This window comes from Limanda limanda, chromosome 7 (assembly GCF_963576545.1).
Source record: "Limanda limanda chromosome 7, fLimLim1.1, whole genome shotgun sequence".
NCBI lineage: Eukaryota > Metazoa > Chordata > Actinopteri > Pleuronectiformes > Pleuronectidae > Limanda > Limanda limanda.
Window position 1 is genome coordinate 7,526,937 of NC_083642.1, and position 17,726 is coordinate 7,544,662.

The 17,726-nt window shown below is 38.8% G+C and overlaps 1 protein-coding gene across 1 annotated transcript; it reads left to right on the plus strand.

Annotated features, from left to right (window-relative positions):
• The first annotated feature begins 845 nt into the window (after positions 1-845).
• Positions 846-16,432, plus strand: LOC133005369 (integrin alpha-M-like). The gene is made up of 32 exons (XM_061075030.1): positions 846-894; positions 1,856-1,973; positions 2,293-2,384; positions 2,544-2,626; positions 2,719-2,833; positions 2,937-3,067; positions 3,178-3,320; positions 3,424-3,571; positions 4,137-4,272; positions 4,376-4,431; positions 4,727-4,844; positions 5,032-5,174; positions 5,794-5,940; positions 6,036-6,230; positions 7,133-7,263; positions 8,555-8,712; positions 8,808-8,971; positions 9,757-9,873; positions 10,011-10,090; positions 11,012-11,083; positions 11,169-11,310; positions 11,581-11,679; positions 11,796-11,875; positions 13,334-13,414; positions 13,553-13,628; positions 14,771-14,878; positions 14,975-15,013; positions 15,101-15,226; positions 15,320-15,433; positions 15,527-15,598; positions 15,691-15,801; positions 15,895-16,432. The coding sequence occupies exons 1-32, from the start codon at positions 846-848 to the stop codon at positions 16,015-16,017; spliced, it is 3,567 nt and encodes a 1,188-aa protein (XP_060931013.1). The 3' UTR covers positions 16,018-16,432.
• The last annotated feature ends 1,294 nt before the right edge of the window (positions 16,433-17,726 follow it).

Consider the following 17,726-nt stretch of genomic DNA (forward strand, 5'->3'; position numbering starts at 1 on the left):
GTAGGGGAGGAGAAGAAAGAACAATAAAGAGGTAGAATCACCCCAATTCATCATTAATGTTTATTTTTGTCGACATATGCTGTCAGTACAGCTGATTTCAGACTTTTTATATTTTTATTATATATTTTTATTATTTTTTATAGCTTACAATTTTGTCTGCCTGTGTGTGCATCTGTATACAGTCCAAAAGTTCTTGGGGATGCATGACAAATTGCGTGTGTATGTTGGGGGGGGCGCCATTCTGAAACCCCGCCTAGGGCGCCAACATTGCCAGGGCCGGCCCTGTGTGTGTGTGTGTGTGTGTGTGTGTGTGTGTGTGTGTGTGTGTGTGTGTGTGTGTGTGTGTGTGTGTGTGTGTGTGTGTGTGTGTGTGTGTGTGTCTGTGTGTGTGTCTGTGTGTGTGTGTGTGTGTGTGTGTGTGTGTGTGTGTGTGTGTGTGTGTGTGTGTCTGTGTCTGTGTGTCTGTGTGTCTGTGCTCCCAAATAGCTCACACCCACAACACTGGCCCCGTGGCTCCGCCGCCGCCAACTCGCTCGGAGACACACAGTGAGATCTGAGCACGGAAGAGGGGGCAAACTTGCTCTAGTAAAGGTTACCTACCCCTGCACAATATGGACAATGCATTTCCTCAGAGCCACCGTACATTTCAGAGCAGCAAGCCAAAAGCGAAAGTGTGAGGGAAGAGATACATTTTGCTGAGAGCATTGTTGTGAGAGGAGAAGTGTCACAACCATCTGTTACCGTAACTCCCTCATTTAAAACGCGCACAGGAGGTGTTGCACATAGGGTTTAATTTAAAGTGTCAAGCAGCACCATCTTTAGCCTTGAGAAGATTCGTGTGGAAGATGAGAGACCAGCGTCATATTTTCCTTCTCACCTACATGGTAGCGCTTGGTAAGAAAATAATATTTCCTACATTTATCGGACAAAATTTCTCCACGAGATGAAGTGGGTTTGTGGGAGAATGTGTGTTTGAGTGTTTTAGGCTTAAAACAAATAGAATTTTTTTTTTCGTTTTACCAAAAAAAAAGTATTTTATGTAAAGTTACAAAGCCTTGTGAATGGACTCTTTCAACTTGAATATTTGTTGCTGAGCAGATATAGTTGCGTAAAATGAGTTTTGAGTGCTTTTAGAAAATAGCTGCCTGCTGCTATTCTTGGAAACAACACTTATGAGACCTTTGAGAGAGAACAAACAGCAGAGCTGGGCTGTGGATTCTCTGTGAGTTCGTTTACGAGATTTTTCTATTATTTGATCTTAAAAAAATTTAAATATGATTAGTACAGCTTCAAGCTAAAACATTTTTGAAAAGCTCTAGTTATTTGACAATACATTCATCACATAATAAAAGGACAAATAAAGATAACAAAGAATGGAAGGTTCTGGTGAATCCAGATTTTCTTGAACATTTGCAATATTCATATCCTCCCAAATCAATGCTGCTTGAGAACAGTGCATTTAAGGTTTAATTGTACATCAAGGTCAACAATTGGAAAATATCCAAGTAAGTATGTTAGTATTGGTTCGTATTTTAGGAAATATATATGAATATGTGTAAGAGTATGAAGTTGGATAGATATGAAACCATTTGCCTCAGCTACACTTGGGTACAATTTTACTTTCTATCTACCTTTTCTTTGAATATGATCATTTGTGCAGAATCTTTTGTTAAATCTGAAACAATAATTGAGTAGAAACACTGTAGCCCTAAAGTAGATCAATGTTTTCTTAACATGTGAAGTGATAAGGCTTAACAAAGTTTAAATACAATATTCAAACTGTTGATTATTATTACTTCTACGGAATAAGATTAAAGCTTGCAAGAAAAAAACAAGTAATTTTTTTTAATTGCAGCCGCCCCTCTTTCCTTGGCTTTCAACATTGATGCAACAAATCCTGATGTCTATGCTGGTGAAAAGAAAGATTTCTTTGGATACAAAGTGCTTCAGTTCACGTCTGGCACAGACAAAGGGTAAGTTTGCATGTTCAACCTGGAGGTTCAGTTGATTATTACTGTTGCTGATATCGCCATAATCCTTATGACTCAAGAAGTAGAAGCAGAAGATAAATTAGGTTTCCTTCTACTGCAGAGGTGTAAAGAACTGTCAGACGTTATTGTTGATCACTTTGACGGATGCATCCAGATCTTGCTGTTCATCACAAAAGCATGACTTCACATCCTGCTTCACACAGAGAGCATTTTCTTTGTGTTGAAATGGTGCTGCTCCTGCCACTTTGATTACTTCAATGGTTCAGACGACTGTTTTCATGGTTGTTCACTTCGTTCTAAGGATAATCGTCACTGCGCCGCTGCAGCTCAATGGATCTGGAGGAGTATGCAGACCTTACAAAAACCGAAGCACCCAGTGTTTCAATGCTGAAGGTATACAAATACAGTGTTGAATACAGTCAATGTTACACAATTAACCACACACAAAGTACACTTCTCAACAATACAGAAATGTGAGGCCTAAAAAAGAGACTTGATAATGTAGCTGAAATGCTTTGCATTATTCTAGTACTAATTAAATGCTACTTTCAGACATCACTGTGAAAGACGAAACGTTACCAGTGAAGCTCCTCGGCCTGTCGATCGCCACAGACTCCACAAGCTCCCAGTTCACTGTAAGAAAATCACAAAGGCCAATAATTAGATAAAACCATTACAAATCAATGTTATGAATCTAATATCCTTTACCTCTTATGTTTGGACTTAGGTTTGCAGCCCAAGTGTAGCCCATGAATGTAATGAAAACTCCTATCTGAACACTGTGTGTTACAAGATGACATATAGTCTTCAGACAATCTCCTCTTTCACTCCTGCTTTCCAAGGTAAGAGATGATGAAAGACTGGAAATGTCTCCATTGCTCACATCTTGTTCTACATGCTTTTGTCCAAACAAACAATGTTTTTATTCTGCATATTTCTTTTCAGAATGTACCAAAAAGACAGTGGACCTTGTCTTTCTTGTTGATGGATCAGGCAGTATGACCGGAACTGAGTTCAGAAAAAGTAAAGATTTCATAGTGGATATAATGGCCAGCCTTAAGAACACATCAATCAAGGTCACTGCTCCACTGCAACATTAAAGAGTTCATGACTTTTGTTTGTTGAATTATATACAAATGGTGTTATGTTAAATTGTATTGTGTTGTCTGTTTCATGCATTTTCCAGTTCTCAGCAGTTCAGTTCTCCTCAAAGCACAGAACGGTATTTGACTTCAACGACTATCAAGATGGCAGCGCTCTTGAAAAACTAATGAAAGAACCCCACATGGAGGATCAGACCAACACACATGGAGCCCTCGAATTTGTGATGTGAGTTCAGTTAAGTTATAATTGTCGATTTATTAATATTTATAGATGGAGTTTTGTTTATTCTGAGCAATTAAAAAATCACTTTACTATTTGTTTTTTTCAGGATAAATATCTTTGAAAACCTAACTGCAGGTGCCTCTCCTGATGCAATTAAAGTTCTGGTAATGATCACAGATGGGAATCCCAGTGACAGAGACAAAGGGATTATTAAAAAATATGATGAGAAACAGATCATTCGCTTTGTCATTGGGGTAAGCTGTGATATGATATGTTTTATTACTCTTCTTACTCTGTCTTATTTATGTTACTAGTTTACTTCTCTCGTCCTGTGTTCATCCTGCTGAGCTACAGTTGAAGTGTTTGGTTTATATACTGTGTATATATAGGGTGAATTCGGGTAATATGGGATATTTCTGCTGATGTTTATCAGAGGAATTAGACTCTAAGACTTAGAAGAAGACCTGTTGAATCTGGTACACAGATTGAGGGTCCCGCCCCTTCTGACTGCTACAGAGTGCTGGTCACCTGTTTATCCTATTTGTATTTATATTGAACGCATTGCATTTAAAAATTCTGGTTCACAGGATATGCATTCCACATACAGACAGACATTCAGCTCATGGAACTCCTACAGAGATGCACAATTGCACTTCTTAGAAAAGAACTGAAATGTTTGACCAGCAAAGCTTAAGTGTTTTCTCTTTAAATGGTAGTGTAACAATCATGTTAGAGCTCAGCCTTTCAGCCTGTGCTGTTTCTATTTACGACCTCAGACTTAGACGTGGGTCATAATATCAAACTGCATTCTGATTTCAGGTCAAAGACTTCTCGTTAGAAAGATTCACAGCCATTGCTTCAAAACCAGCAGAGGACTATGTCTTTCCAATCGAGAACTACAACGGACTGGAAGGAATACTGGAAAAGTTTCAAAAAAGGATTTTTAAAATGGAAGGTGATATTGGATATTTTTCTTTCCTCTCTATCAAACAATGTTATAAAAAATACCATAGCCTATACACACCAATACTAGTGAACTAGTTTTGTTCCATATTTAGGAGGAGACTTGAAGGAGGAAATGGCTCAGAGTGGATTCAGTGCTGTCTTCTATAACGTGAGTAAAGTGAAAACAGACAAAAATCTGAGCACATTCAAAATCCCAGTGGTTTTATACACAGGTGCAGACAAACAGTAGAGTTAATTCCCTCCTGAACAAAGCGGCTGTCTTGTTGAGGGACCACTGTTTACAATCTTCCATTGTTTTTTCTGGATGAAACAACATTTCTCTAGTGCCCCAGTGGACCAACCAGTTTGACAGCAGTAGTTCAGACTGAGCATTCGACATAGCACCCACTGGTAGCTCCACTTTTCTCTGTGCTCTGACTAGCAATGCATTTCTCTGTTGACAGAATACGTTGATCCTGGGTTCAGTGGGCTCAAAGAGCTGGGGGGGCTCTCTCAGAGAGATCCATGAAGGAAAAGAAACACAAATTGAAGATCCACTAATGAAGAAGGACTCCTACATGGGTAAAGTCACATCAACAGTCATTACCATATCACCTGCCCCTTTATTAAAATAGTTTATTTTGGCAGGAGACATGCAAAGGTAAATGACGATGTAACTGACATTTGAAGTAGCTGTAAAGCACTGGGCTTCTTAAAAATGAACATTTCATGTGAGTGACATATCATGTTGTGACGGTCACTGTTGCAGGATACTCCATCTCTGTTGGCAAGAGGGACAATGCTTCTCTATACTTTGCGGGTGCACCAAGATTTGAGCACACAGGACAGGTCCTACTTTTCAGACGTGATGGTGGTAATTGGACCGCAGCCCAATCACTAAATGGTACCCAGGTAGGTACACTGTCTTGAAAAGGTTGTTTACAATATGAGTTATTGAACATAATAACATAAACGTTTTGCTTAGCGTGCTAATTTTGCTTAATCTGCCAGTGCAAGTTAACAAACGTCTTTTTGTTACGCAGCCCTTAGAGGCCGTCTCAATCATTTTTGGGTCATTTCTCATTAAAGTAGCTGTTCAATGACGAACAAGAATGTGTGCAAGGTGCAGGTTTACTTTCACCTTTGAGACAGCATTGCTGGAACCCCTCACATATACCGCTACTGTGAAGAGACATCAGCATTTACTTTGCAAAGTTACTCAGAAAGCTTCATGTAACAGGTGACCAGGCCCTGTTAGTAGTGTTTTTCATTAATGCAATCAAGGACATCAGCTAAATTATCATGCAGCAAAGTTGCACTATTTTTGAGGTTTTGAAGAGGAAACCAGAAAACTCCCTTGCACTGGCCACTCTTCTTATTTTTTTTGAGGAATTGTGTGAGAAAATGACAGAGCTCTTGGAAGCAGAATACATGATTATCCTTACTCTACTCAAATACATGTTATACTCAAAACAATGTTTTAGCAAGTGTATGTTTAGACCCTCTGCATTTGTATGCCCCACATTTTCAGATTGGCTCCTACTTTGGTGCAGAGCTGTGCTCAGTAGATATCGACTCAGATGGTAACACTGACTTCCTGTTGGTGGGAGCTCCCCTGTTCTATCAGCCCCATGAGAAGAAAGAAGGCCGGATCTATGTCTACATACTGTCTGAGGAGGTGGGGGCAGCGATAAAGCTTAGAGATGCTTCTTATTTGTTTCCTTCACGTTTTTAATCGATGCATTTGTTTTCATAATGAATTGACTTCTACAGATGCAACTGGAAATTGTACTAAATGTGACAGCATCCATGGGCAGATTTGGCACCACCATTTCCAGCCTTGCGGATCTTAACGGAGACGAACTCCGAGACGTTGCTGTTGGAGCCCCCCTTGAGGATGATAACAGAGGGGCTGTGTACATCTACCTTGGTGACAGACGCAATGGCATACGCAGCAATTTCAGCCAGGTGAGCTCATCACTGACATGCTGTGGGTAGATTCATCAACCACACATCAACCAGTGGTGCATCAAGGAAACCCAGTGAATACAGCATTAAGATGAACCACAATTTCACCAGGTCAAATCCACCATGGGGACGTTTGTTGAATCTTCCTAATTTCCTGTCATCTCTATACTGTCTGTCAAAATCTTTGACAGACATGTATTCATTCCTCATTACACAGTGTAAAATTGTCTTTTGAATCAAACAAAAACTCACATTAAAGGACATGATGACGAGGACGATATTATCATCAGAACATTTTTCAGTTGTTTCAGCTATAACCTCCAAAATGTTTGTGTTTAGTTTAGTTTAGTTCATTTCAAATGTTTTAAAAAGATAGAATTAAATACATTTATAGGAAAAAAATCACAAAATAATTAAACAACAACCTATGTAGTAGAAAACCACAACATAAATATTCAGTCCTCTCTATGGAAGCCGCCAGGTTTCTTGTAGTAGCCATGACTGGACAAACTAAACACCCTTTGAGTTTTTATGAACACTGAAGGTTAACACAGGTTCTCTATCATGTTTGGAAGGGGAGGGTGAGGTGAGGGGGATTCAGCACATGACACTACACCACTAGATTTCACTAAATTCTACACACAGCAACTATAAATTCCACCAGATCCATGAGTTTCAATGCATGTGACTTTAAAATCAGATTATTAGATTGTTCCTGATATCCAATTTCATGTATGATCCTTATGGCTCCTTTTTGTTAGTGAGCAAAGTGGCTGCAGTCTGGTTTCGTAGATGTTGCCCCATCTATCAAGCATCATCTGTTTCCACCACCTCTCTAATGAGTAACTTAGAATTTATAGGCGAATCGTGCACACTTTAAATTTTCCAATCTTTTATTCCAGAGAATCATGGGACAGGGAATAAGACCTGAGATGAGATTCTTCGGACAGGCCATTGATGGGCGCATTGACCTCGGAGAGGACGGACTTCCAGATATTTTGATCGGATCCCAGGGCATGGCTGTTGTCTTGAGGTATGGATACTGTGTGCGTTAAAGGTTCAGTGTGTCAGATTTAGGTGAAAAGATCTACTGGCAGAAAGTGAATATAAAATAATCCTAGTGATGTTTCACTAGTGTGTTTCATCTAAATTGTAAGAATCATTGTTTTATTTTCCCTAGAATGGGCCCTTTATATTTAAATACTTTATATTTACATTGGAAGCAGGTCCTCTCTACAGAGGCCGCCATGTTTTTTTTATAGTAGCCCAAACTGGACAAACTAAACACTGTTGATTTTTTATGACAACTTAAGGTTTCCAGAGGTTCTGTGTCATGTTGAAAAGGGGAGAGTGGGGTGAGTGGTATTCAGCTGCAACATGCAATTTCATCACTAGATGTCACTAAATACTACTAACTGAACCTTAAAGACTATGGCCAAGTCTGAATCAGAATCAGATAAAAAAGGGTTTTTGAGTGAACACATTACCTGAGAACCTACTTAGCACTATAAGTAACCTATAACATATTAATTAAATGTTATAAATTAAAGAAATTACAATATCAAATCTGTTCAAATATACAGAAAATGTCTCATAAGCTGATTTCAAAATATAGGTCAGTTTTTTTTGCAGTTGCAATATTTCTACAATAATAAAGCAGTGTTTACATCCAGGCTGGTATAAAGCGGGACCAAAGGAACTAATATCAACCGTCTCCTATATGACCTACCAAAATATGATTCAACTCTATGCAAGACTCTTTAAAAATAAGCTTCTTGTAATGGAAATTTACTTAATAACGTCTTAGTTTATCCCTACAACAGACATTTCCATCTAGGGCACAGCTCGACATAAACTTTATGGTGCACACACTTTCTAGCATGTGAGCCCTAAGTCTTTTCATGTATTGCAGAAGTTGATCCTGAGGTCATCTGAATTCTAGTGACCTTTGCTTTAGTCTGTGGTTGGACTGTGTTTTTTTGATGAACACTCACCCTAACCACCCAACCATACATGATACTAGTTCCTCTCTAACACATTTAGGATGCACTGTTACAGACTATATGTTCCAGTCACAGAACAATACATTCACACACACCGCCCCCCTGGGTATTTTGGGTGAGGAGGTATCCAACACACACGTTTCCTCTCACTTTCTACCTCCACCTTCACTGTGTGATCCTTTCTGCAAACAGCTTTTACAAATAAACTTACAAAGACAACTTGTCGCAGAACCTCGTTTGTTAGACCACAGTCTAATGATACATTTTTTTATCTCTTAAAATTAATTTAATACATTTGTATCTTTAATCAATATCTTTCAGGTCCCGTCCTGTCTTCAACGTCACCGCACATCTCTCTTTTCTTCCTAAGGAAATAAGCACTGAGGAGATTAACTGTGTGGACCAAACAGATGAAAGTGTACCCATGGGGATCTTAAAAGTCTGCTTTGAAATGGTAGAAAACACAAAGAGCAACGCTGGTAAGTACCGAAGCCAATGAACAGATTTATTAAGAGCTGCCAATAGTGCACACCCTATCAATGAGGTACTTGAATCTTGCTGTGTGTCCTTATAGACGTGATGAGCTCAGGACTGAACATCTCATACATGCTTAATGTGGATCCAGTGAGACAAACCTACCGAGGTTTCTTTGGAAATGACAAGAAAGCCAGGAGTCTTACTTCCACCTGCAACCTGACGGCTAATGAAACTTGCTTCCAGTACCCTGTCAACATGCCTGTATGGAGACCAATTCATTCACACTCATACTCTACACATATGTTTTAGAGCACCTACCACCTATATATAAATATCATCCATGTCGCTACACTGTAAATTGCTTCCATAACCAACACCAGTTGTTCTGAAATTGGGATCAGAGGACCCTAAGAAATGGACCCTAAGAAATGTTTTTAGTTGTTCTCACAAAACTTGTAGAAATATGAAAAGTAGGCTAGGTTTAATATTCCAAGGGACATGTGTGAGGGGTCCTAGCAATATTTTCTATAGGGAGACAATGGCCAGAAAAAAATGGAGGAGCTCTGTCCTACACGACACACTATAAAATGTTGTGTAGGGCGGAGTAAAAAATGAGCGAAATGTTTTGAGCACATGACCTCTGCAACAGACGCATCGAAATTGTGTATAGTTGTGTTTTCACAATTCGCTTAAGGATTTTAACACTTTGTCTCAAACAGAAATGTTCCTCTGAGGAAAACACTGAAATGTTTGCTATCAGTATAGAAATCTGCTGCATGCTTTAGTTTACTTGTTTTCTGTTGTTGTTGTTTATTCAAGCTCAAAGACTCACCGACCCACCTCTCCATGTAGCAATACCTTTTTTGTCACATCATGATACATTAAACTGATAAAACTGGACTCCAGTTACACTAGCCGTCAAAATCTTGTACATTTATTTGATATTTTCTCATGTTCATGCTGAAATCAATTTCTAAAATGAAAAATCTCTACTGTGTGATTATGTCTTCAACAATATGCAGATGACTTCTCTTCCTTTCTCATAGAAATGTCTGAAAGACACTTTTTCACCCATCACCATCAAATTCAACTTTTCCCAAGTCGACATTGAGAGTGCGAGTGCCGTCCTGAACGTGGACAGCAGCAGGTCGGCTAGTGTTGAGGTATGTGCACTGCAGATGGCTGCAGGCCGTCACACAGAGTTGTATCCTTACAGACGCTCTCTTAACAGGTTCCAAACTAAGATGAAATGGATGTCCCACAAAATCCTATGGTGACTTCACTCTCTTTTTCTGTGAAGGCAACGTTTATAACTACTTTCCTCATCATGCCCGAGTACGAGTGGAACGACACAATCGTGATGACCGTTACTGAAAAAAGGTAGAGGCCTTCTTATGCAATCCAACACACACAGCAAAGTCAAACATTTAAATGAAAATATCATTTACTATCATTGCAAATTGTATTTGTGAAGTCCATATTCACAAATCCCAATTTGCCTGATAGAGCTTAACAAGGTGGGACATTCTCTGTCCTTAACCCTCAGCAAGAGTGAAAACATTTTAACAGAGGAAAACATTTAGAAACCGCAGAGAGAGACACATGTGAGGAATCCCTCTACAAGGACGGACAGAAGTGCAAAAGACGCCTCATGTAACAGAGAGCATCAAAATAACATTTACAGCATTCATGAAAAAATATGTTGTCGATAAAAGGAGAGGTGTGTCAAGTTTAAATAGCCCATATTGTGTCAAATACATTTTCTGGGCTTTTACTATCCGTAATGACTTGAAGGGGCTCAGTAGTGACCCTCAAAGTATGACAATTGCAATCCGGGTTCTTTTTCACTCAGTCCATTCTAAGAAATATGTTGTGGAAAGGTCGTGTTTCCTACTTCCTCCCCTGTATGAGTCATATGGGATCGCACTCGTCTCTCAGCTCCACCCAGCCGGTACCAGTCCAGACACCGAATGTGACACCAAGCACACTTGTTGCTCAGCTAGCAGCTTGTTAGCTACCACAGACTAACCACAACAAACAACACTGAAGAAACACTGCAACGTGTAGGGATCATAGACTGTATATATAGAACACTTTATACTTCCTCATTTCGATACATTAAAATAAACCTAAATGCTATACATCAAGTTTTCTAAACCTTTTTTGTACTGTTCATGTTTAACTCAATTTTTTTCATTTGCATGTTTTGATATCATTTAATGGCACCAAAGTAGAACATGTAGTGCAACTATCTGCTTCTTGCCCTGTATTTCCAAATAAGCAGCAATCTTTTTTGTACAGGTTCCCTTTGAAAAGCAATGTGCAAAAAAACGACAACTGTGTTGCTGAGCTCGAGGTGGATTTCAACTTCATGTACGTTCGACATGTGATCAAACACCGGACAGCATCTGTAATGTTGGCATCGTGCGACCAGTAAGAAGTACTCTGTGTCTCCTAGGACTCCTGCCTTATTGGTGGCAGAAGATAGCTACTTCAACGTGAGTGTAAAACTGTCCAATTATGGTGATGATTCATACAACACCAGCCTCACCATGCACTATCTTCCTGGCCTCTCCTTCTCCAGGATGATTATTACAGAGGTGATGTAAACATTTTATTTTATTCTTAATTACATATGAGGGGTATTCTCCATCTTTTCCTATGTTCTATAATGGGACAGCTTTTGACTCTGCTGAACGACACTATGTGTTCGGTTTAAAAAAGGCATAGAGGTAATGATGTCTGATCTTCTGACCTAGCATCATGGCTTCATTTATTTTCTAATAAACAGTCAAAGTCGTGCAAGTATCACAGCATTGTATTTAAATGTTAAGCTCATCCTTCTTTGTTCATGTTTTTCCTTCAAACAGGCGACTAGACCAACGCTCCACAGCTGTCATGATCTTGACGGGGTGCTTGACAAAACTGTGTGCGGCGTCGGCCTTCCTGTGTATCGCAGCAGATCTGCTGTGAGTCAAACTGCAGCCACTTCACAGCAGACAGAAGTGAACTACTATAAATGATGAACTCAAACTACTTTGACCTTTGAAGACGTTTGGTGACTTCTCTCTCTTTTTCTGTGAAGGCAACATTTATAACTACTTTCCTCATCATGCCCGAGTACGAGTGGAACGACACAATCGTGATGACCGTTACTGGAAGAAGGTAGAGGCCTTCTCATGCAATCCAACACACACAGCAAAGCCAAACATTTAAATGAAAATATAATTTACTATCATTGCAAATTATATTTGTGAAGTCCATATTCACAAATCCCAATTTGCCTGATAGAGCTTAACAAGGTGGGACATTCTCTGTCCTTAACCCTCAGCAAGAGTGAAAACATTTTAACAGAGGAAAACATTTAGAAACCGCAGAGAGAGACACATGTGAGGAATCCCTCTACAAGGACGGACAGAAGTGCAAAAGACGCCTCATGTAACAGAGAGCATCAAAATAACATTTACAGCATTCATGAAAAAATATGTTGTCGATAAAAGGAGAGGTGTGTCAAAGTTTAAATAGCCCATATTGTGTCAAATACATTTTCTGGGCTTTTACTATCCGTAATGACTTGAAGGGGCTCAGTAGTGACCCTCAAAGTATGACAACCGTCAGTCCGGGTTCTTTTTCACTCAGTCCATTCTAAGAAATATGTTGTGGAAAGGTCGTGTTTCCTACTTCCTCCCCTGTATGAGTCATATGGGATCGCACCATGGATCGCACTCGTCTCTCAGCTCCACCCAGCCGGTACCAGTCCAGACATCGAAAGTGACACCAAGCACTTGTTGCTCAGCTAGCAGCTTGTTAGCTACCACAGGCTAACCAAAGAAGAAGAACCAAAGAAGAAGAAGAAGAATTCCTCTTAATTCCTCTTAAGAACGTTACTATTCAAGACCAGCGGTATATCATCTTATACCTCATATTAAATCCCAGAAAGGTGTCAAATATGGGCCCTTAAAAGTATTTATACAAAAGAAAATGTTTGACAGAGATGAAGGGCGCAGCAATGACAATTGTAATGATAGAGGAATTGCCAGTAAAGGTATACGTAGGAATATTGTATATCTAAACAATCAAGTTCTTATCATAATCCGTCACGATCCATGACCACGATGTGGCCACAGAAGTGATCCTGGATCTGCTGCGATAAAGCTCAGTCAAGTCAAGTCAAGTCAGCAACATGTATTGAAAAAAAAAACATGTGTCATGTGTCCCCCGGCAATCTAAAAATATAGCAGCAGAATTAAAGGACTTAGACAGACCTGAACCAGCTCTAACTATAAGCTTTATCAATCAGGAAGGTTTCAAGCCGATTGATAAATGTAGAGGGTGTCTGCCTCCTGAACTGACACTGGGACATGATTCCACAGCAGAGGAGCTTAGATAGATAGTTGACAGATGGATGTACTTTATTGTATTTCAACAGCATGTCAAGGGTATTTCACAAAGAGCAAAAAAAAAAGAAACATAACAGAGAACTTCTGCAAGTGACTCATAGTTGTACCCCTCTGACTTTCAGTACAACAAACCCTTTTCTATGTTTAGAGACTTTACAGATGACTAGTATGCTTGAATACTTAACTACCAGTTCTCACAATAACTGCTCTGTTGCTTTCTCAGTGATAACGCGAACATCACCGAGAGCAATACCCTGACCAAAAGTATCCCACTGCAATTTGAAATTAAAATGGGACTGACAGTGTAAGTATGAGTGTCTTAATAAATACCATGTTGTAATGGTAGCTCATATTTGACCCAAGAATATCTGATCAATTTGATAAATGTATTATTGCATAATATATCCCACAGCACACTGTTAACATCTTGTGGTCTTTTCAGGAAAGAAGGCACCACCACATATCTGAACTTCACAGCAGAAGAGGCTGCACCTAAAAAAATGGAGATTATATACCAGGTAAAAAACTTCTAAAAATCTGTCTTTCAATGTTCTCAACAACATTCACCCAATAGACTTCAGCTGCATGGATGGTCAAGTGTTCTGGGTGAGAAGCTGTTGCCAAGCAACAATTCACCACTATTAAAAAGAACATCTAGCGTAACAATAGTAGCATACTATCATCCAATCATCAGCCAGACAGAGACATGTATTGTGAACGTGCAAACCCAACAACCAACCACACAGCTCTTCAGTTTAACACTTACACAACAGCCTAAGTTTTTCAGATGAGGAGTAGATTTATCTTCAAATCACTGAGCAGCTTGACAAATAATACCAAATGATAGGTTACAATAAGTTAGGTTTACTGATGGTTTGTAATATTTAAGGAGTGATATCTATCAACCTTTCTGACAGGCGTTACATGTCGATATGTGATTTTCTAGTCTTGATTACCTGTCAAAGCTCTTTACAGTACATATTTGACATTCACACACATTCATATGGTGCATATACTGCATGTGCAGCACTTTCTCTATCATACATAATCACACGCTAGCTTAGCCGCCATCAGAGGCGATTTGGTGTTGAGTATCTTTCCCAAGGACACACAGCATGTGGGAGACTGGGATCAAACTGCCAACTTTCTGGTTAGTGGACAATCCACCTCATGATTCAGTTCAAGTCTATTGTATTTGAATAGTGGCAAATCAAAACATACATGATCTCAAGGCACTTTACATAGTAAGGTCGAAACCAAACCATTCCCATGACCAGCAAACTCTAACCACATCATACACTGTCATGCTGAATGTGTCAGAAAACAGTTGTCCACTTACCAACTCAACTTTCACTAGCTAGTTGCTGGATTTACAGATTGGAGGTGGGCTGGTTGAATACATCATGAAAGTATAACCTAACATGTGTTTCTTTATGTAGGTTTGTATGAACTAAAAAATACACCAAATGTCAATCACTGGGCTTTAGGAGCTTGCAGTTATGTTTGTTTACAACAACCGGTTGAGCAGTTTCCTCAAAGACAAGCCAGTAGCATCAATCTTCTCATCTGACTTGACAGGAATATGAATTAGCATATACTGTATCCCCAAAATGTTGAACTAATCTTTTTAAATGGACCAAGTGTCTCTCACCATTCACAGATTTATAATCCAGGTTTTAAGGCTTTTCCTGTCAACGTGTCTCTGTTCTTCCCAACGCAACTGGAACATAACTTTGAAATGAAGGATTATCAAGTGTTTGTCCAGCAGGTAATTTGTTAACTACCACAACACTTCTAACTGATAATGCTCCTGTGTAGGAAATTCCAAACTCTTAATACTCACATTTACTTTCTCTCTTTTAAGAACAAAACTCAATGCAGAATCCCTGATCTCAAAGCTGATGTAAGTGAAACATATACAGTGTCGAAATATTCTCAATGAACATGTACTGAACCTACAAGTCTCAAATAAACCGCTGATGTGTTACAGCACTGCTCGCCAGAAGAACACCACAAAATCATTGCATGTGACACATTCATCCTGGACAAGGAGTCGTCCACTGAGTTCACATTGTCAGGAGAAGCACATTTTAGGGATCTCGAAAAGCATGCAGAGGTATGAAGTGACAACACACACACTGACAGAATACATACCACAGTAAACCATTGAAAGCGCTGAATATATATCTAATTAATGTGCACATTGCAGAATAATGCCTTTCTGAAACGATACACCGGAGACAGCGGGGAGGTGAAATTCAAAAGCTCCATAGGTGTTGAATTTGACGGGCGACACTACGTGCTGGTTTCTCGTAAACAAGAGGTTTGCTGATGTTCCACCACAGTATTATCCTTTCAAAGATGCTGATAAAAAAAAATTCCACGATACCTAATTTATCATGTTCATTAAAAACAGAGAAAAGATGGATTTATGGAGACGTCTCATAAATCTTGCTCATGGAAAGACAACGATCCAACCATGAAATGGGTAAATTCAGTCTTTTCACAAACAGCTCAAACTATGTTGTTTTTTAGATCCACAGACTCAGGTTTCACTACAAAACCTTTTTCTGCCAACAGAGTGAAGTTCTGGTTGAGTTCATAATTCTCCCCAATCGACTGCTCAGCATCTTTACTGGAGTTGGATTGGGTTTGTTGTTTCTCATCATAACCACAATCATCATGTGTAAGGTGAGAGATCATTTCTTATTCCACGTGTTCCCCATGTACAGTCTTCAACCTTCGTTTTGAACTAATAATTTATTTCCTTGCTTCCAACACAAGCTTGGTTGCTTCAAGAGGAAGACGTTTTATGAAGAAGAGGAGACAGATGTTGTTCTTCTGGCTTACACTCCCAAAGAGTCTGCCTTTGACCCCATAGTACCATCTGCTACGATTCAATCCTAATTTTCTAACCCCAAAAAACTCTTCTCCATCTTTTCAAACCTGTTATCGCATTACTGATGTCCCATACCTGCAGTAGGTCGCATGATGACAACCGTGTAAAGGAAATGCTTTTTTTAAAATATTTTATCAAATCATTAAATGTTTTTGGAGCACTTTTATTCCATGTAATACCATGGTTGTGTTATATCAGGCACAACAAAGTTATGTGAAAACTCGTCCTCAACACAGAAGAGACACAAGTTTAACTTGCAGGTAGCGTCACATGAAGCCTGGTCACATGATCCCTGTGTCCGGCCTAGGGTGCCGTCTATACTAATGTATATTTACACTGTAAAATACTGTAACATTAATACTAGTCAGCCTTTACCTATTTGTAATCTTCGGCACAGGTTTTATCTCCTTGTTTATGCAATGTTGTGCCTTAATATTATTATGTTTTTATGCTATTTCATTCAAAAAATTAAAGTGAGAGAAAAAGATTGGGTGAGTGTATAAGTTTAGCATTAAAGAGGTGTCACTGTATGTTGTGTTGATTCTTCCTAGTTAAAAACTTCAAAACTCCTGGTGTACTAGCAAGCAACCATTTCAAAAAGATTGATCTGTCCTGACAAATAGCTTTTCCGAACAATTGTGCAATTCTTTAAAAGCATGAAATCATATTATGTAATACTAAGATTAGTACTTTCCATGCTGAGAAATCTTTGTGAGGAAGATTTATTTCAGGTATAGCCAGTTTGAATCCTGGGCTAAAAAGGTCACATTAAGAGACAACCCTTCAATTTTTACCAACAAAATAATATGTATCTGGTTTCTCCTTTGATCCAGAACTTCACTGTGTAAACATAATGGAGAAAAAACTGCAAAGCAATTACAAATTTGTTAAGTTTGATAAAGGGTCCATCAGGTGTGGTTCACTTAACACTATATCTGGGAGGCATAAGATAATTGCACACGAGTATTATTGAGAATAGCAGCAACATCTGAGCTGACAACCTTTGAGTAGCTCAAGAATGAAAAGTCAAGTTATTCACCCAACAATTTGAATTTGAAATTGATCAGAAACCACCTCTTATTAAAAATGAAACAAATGCTTGTAAAAATATATAATACACAAAGTGCAGCCCATCCCCTGCAGGAGGCGCTCAAACTGTCTTTAAAAACGAGGCACAACCTGATGCTGACCTCATGATATGACCCATCCTCTCTCACAAGTTGACCTCTTACATCATATTCCTGTTAAGATATCATTTTAATAAGCATGCATCATACATATATCTTACATATATGCACAGTGTAGAAAGTTTGTGGTAGAGTATTGATGAATGGTACTCATTATTCAAGTTGTAATTTTCATACTTTACAACAATGAGAAAAAACAAACTTTTTATTTTGTTTGGCCTAATAAACCAGCATCTTTCCTGTCTAAATATGACTGTTTTAAATCAGAAGCTTCAAATATAATTGATCTAATTAAGTCTTTAGTATCTTATCTTCCAATATTTGATCTACTCTAAACAAAAATAAGATTTGTGGCACAACAGTTTATATGGCATTCCATTGTAGAATAAAAGAATTTCAGTCGTATAGTTTTGAACAACTTATGCATAAGAAGCTTGTAAGTTTGAAATTCAACACAAGATTGAAATATGTGTACCCCTTTTAAACAAGGTGACCAGGACTGACCACAGATTAAGGGAGAATGTAGACAA

What these genes read in the sequence shown, in the direction of transcription:
- LOC133005369 (XM_061075030.1), top strand. Translation starts at nt 846, where the DNA reads ATGAGAGACCAGCGTCATATTTTCCTTCTCACCTACATGGTAGCGCTT. An exon ending in TCTACATACTGTCTGAGGAG is followed by an intron (nt 5,941 to 6,035) that starts GTGGGGGCAGCG and finishes TGACTTCTACAG; the next exon opens with ATGCAACTGGAAATTGTACT. An exon ending in AAACACAAAGAGCAACGCTG is followed by an intron (nt 8,713 to 8,807) that starts GTAAGTACCGAA and finishes GTGTCCTTATAG; the next exon opens with ACGTGATGAGCTCAGGACTG.